We start from the raw sequence: 2,500 nt of genomic DNA, 5'->3' as shown, positions 1-2,500 counted from the left end.
CTCTCTCTCTCTCTCTCTCTCTCTCTCTCTCTCTATCCCCTCCCTTCCCCCTCAGAGTAGCCCACTAACACACACTTGCAGACAGAGCGGTCTGTCTAGTGCTCTCAGACATGATCATCACAACTCCTTCCTTTATGTTCTGGAAACAAGGATTTCACTGGCTGAGAGGGAGGGTGCGTTTCTGACCTGCTCCGCCCCGAAACACCAACGAGGGACACAGATGCATTCATAAGGTGTTCGCAGCCCAAGGGGATGAGAGAGAGAGAGAGCGAGGTGGGGGGATTGAATAGTGATGAGGACCATTGTTGAAGAAAAAGAGACAGCCTCTTAGTTGTGTGTGAATGCAATGGTGTTTCTCCCTCTCTCACACACACAGCCTTGTTTTCTATGAGCAGTGGGACAGGCCAGTGTGCCCTCTAAGTGACTGCTGACATCAGATTGATTTAAAAAAACACCCAACACCGGCATAACATCCAAACACAGGCTGCAGTTGGAATAACCGCGTAATGTCGGAATAACGTCCGAACACGGGCTGCAGTCGGAATAACCGCGTAATGTCGGAATAACGTCCGAACACGGGCTGCAGTCGGAATAACCGCGTAATGTCGGAATAACGTCCGAACACGGGCTGCGGTCGGAATAACCGCGTAATGTCGGAATAACGTCCAAACACGGGCTACGGTCGGAATAACCGCGTTATGTTGGAATAACGTCCGAACACTGGCTGCACATCTTTTAAGCAAATAGCTCTCTCTCCTTGTCCTCATTCTCTTACTCTCTTTCTCCTTCTCCTTACATCTTATTTCTTATCTCGTATTTCTAAGACAGACAATCTATACTAGAGAGAGACTGAACTGAACTGCTTCTGTAATTACGACTGGTAATGTGAATGTGATTAGTACCAAGCAGGCTTGTCACTGTGTGTGTGTGTGTGTGTGTGTGTGTGTGTGTGTGTGTGTGTGTGTGTGTTTGTTTATCATTATTAAACAGGCTTTTAGTAGTATTTCCCCTGTCAATGTATTTAATGAAGATATGTGGGATTACACATCAGGCATCAGAACATGCTGGAACAAAAACACTAACTCAGTACTAGCACACACACACACACACACACACACACACAGTACCTGCTGCTGCAGATGGCCGGTTGGGTCTTACCACCCCGCTGCGCTGCAGGGCATTATGGGTAGTCTTGGCTGCAGTGTAGCCGGCCATCACTGGGGCTTTCAGACCTAACAGCACAGTGCAGAAATAGTCAAACTTTTTCAAATCTGAACAGAACACCAAACCACCAAACACTCTGGAAAATACCTTTATACATTTTTAAAACCTTATGGCTTCTACAAACTCAAAGCACTCATGTCAGAGCCTCATTAAGCATGGCCAATCACAATCACAGAAGCCCATTAACAGGACCAATCACAGAAGCTCATTAACATTAACACCTGTAGGTGGTCTGCTGGACACAAGCCTCTCCCGCCCCTGTGAGGAAGAGGGCGTCCTGATGGACCTCCGCCCTGCCTTCATCACTGCAGCCGCACCTGGAACACAGGCGTTACCACCGCTACCATCATCATCACCATCGTTGTCACCATCGTCGTCACCATCGTCATTGTCATCAACATCGTTGTCATCACCATTATCATCATCACATAAATTATATATACATATATATATTAGGTACAATACAATAGTTAGTTATAATGTATATAACACCAGGAACACAAACAGGAACTTAGGAACAAGAGCTTATTCAACATAACATAACACAACACAACACACATGCACACACACACACACACACACACACACATTTACTCTTCTCTATCACAAACCTCACATTTTCATTAAAGGCTGGTTTGGTGATGATAAGAAGTGGTTGTTATGGTTACCCCAGTCTTTACATAAAGAAAACGTGTTCCTATAGAAACTACACACGTGAGGTTTATGTTGCTGTGGCAACGAGCATTTGAGGAAGAATCCAGATTATGAGCCTTCTTATCGTGTCATGATTGTCATGTGGGAATAATCTGGACTGTGATCAACTAACATCCTCAGTTAATATTTAAATTATTCCGTCTTTATTGAAAGCGAAAAACTTTCATTCTAAAATATATGGAGCCTTTTACTATTTAAATTATTTTAAATTTTATTTTATTGTTTAATCTTTTTCAGAAAGAGTATGTGTCAAACAACAACTGTAACTTCTTGGTAGAATATACTGGTCCCCCCAAAAATTCTCTTTTTAGATTTTGTTGTTGTTTTATTTTGTGTGTTTATTTTATGGTTAATTGAAATTGCGGGCAATTTCAATTAACCATCATTGGGGACAGGATCTTACTTTCCCAGGCCATATGGACTGGATTTAGTGTATCCACTCTTGTGTGTGTGCGTGTATGCATGCGTATGATGAGAAAGAAAGAGAGAGAGAGAGAAAGAGAGAGAGAGAGAGAATGTGTGTGTGTGTGCCTTAAAGATGGGAAATTGTATTTTTGGGTTT

The 2,500-nt window shown here is 43.1% G+C and overlaps 1 protein-coding gene across 2 annotated transcripts in view; it reads right to left on the bottom strand.

The window, feature by feature from the left end:
- Positions 1–2,500, bottom strand: part of mtus1b (microtubule associated tumor suppressor 1b) — a 29,109-nt gene that overhangs the window by 14,787 nt on the left and 11,822 nt on the right. For both annotated transcript variants that reach the window (XM_035529540.1, XM_027018849.2), the window contains exons 5-6: positions 1,446–1,541; positions 1,128–1,232 (exon numbers count right to left, since the gene is read on the bottom strand). In XM_035529540.1, the coding sequence (XP_035385433.1) occupies positions 1,128–1,232; positions 1,446–1,541 (201 nt within the window). The remainder of the gene's footprint in view (positions 1–1,127; positions 1,233–1,445; positions 1,542–2,500) is intronic.

Source organism: Electrophorus electricus, chromosome 9 (genome assembly GCF_013358815.1).
Source record: "Electrophorus electricus isolate fEleEle1 chromosome 9, fEleEle1.pri, whole genome shotgun sequence".
In the NCBI taxonomy this organism is placed as follows: Eukaryota; Metazoa; Chordata; class Actinopteri; order Gymnotiformes; family Gymnotidae; genus Electrophorus; species Electrophorus electricus.
This window is presented reverse-complemented; position numbering and strand designations above follow the sequence as displayed.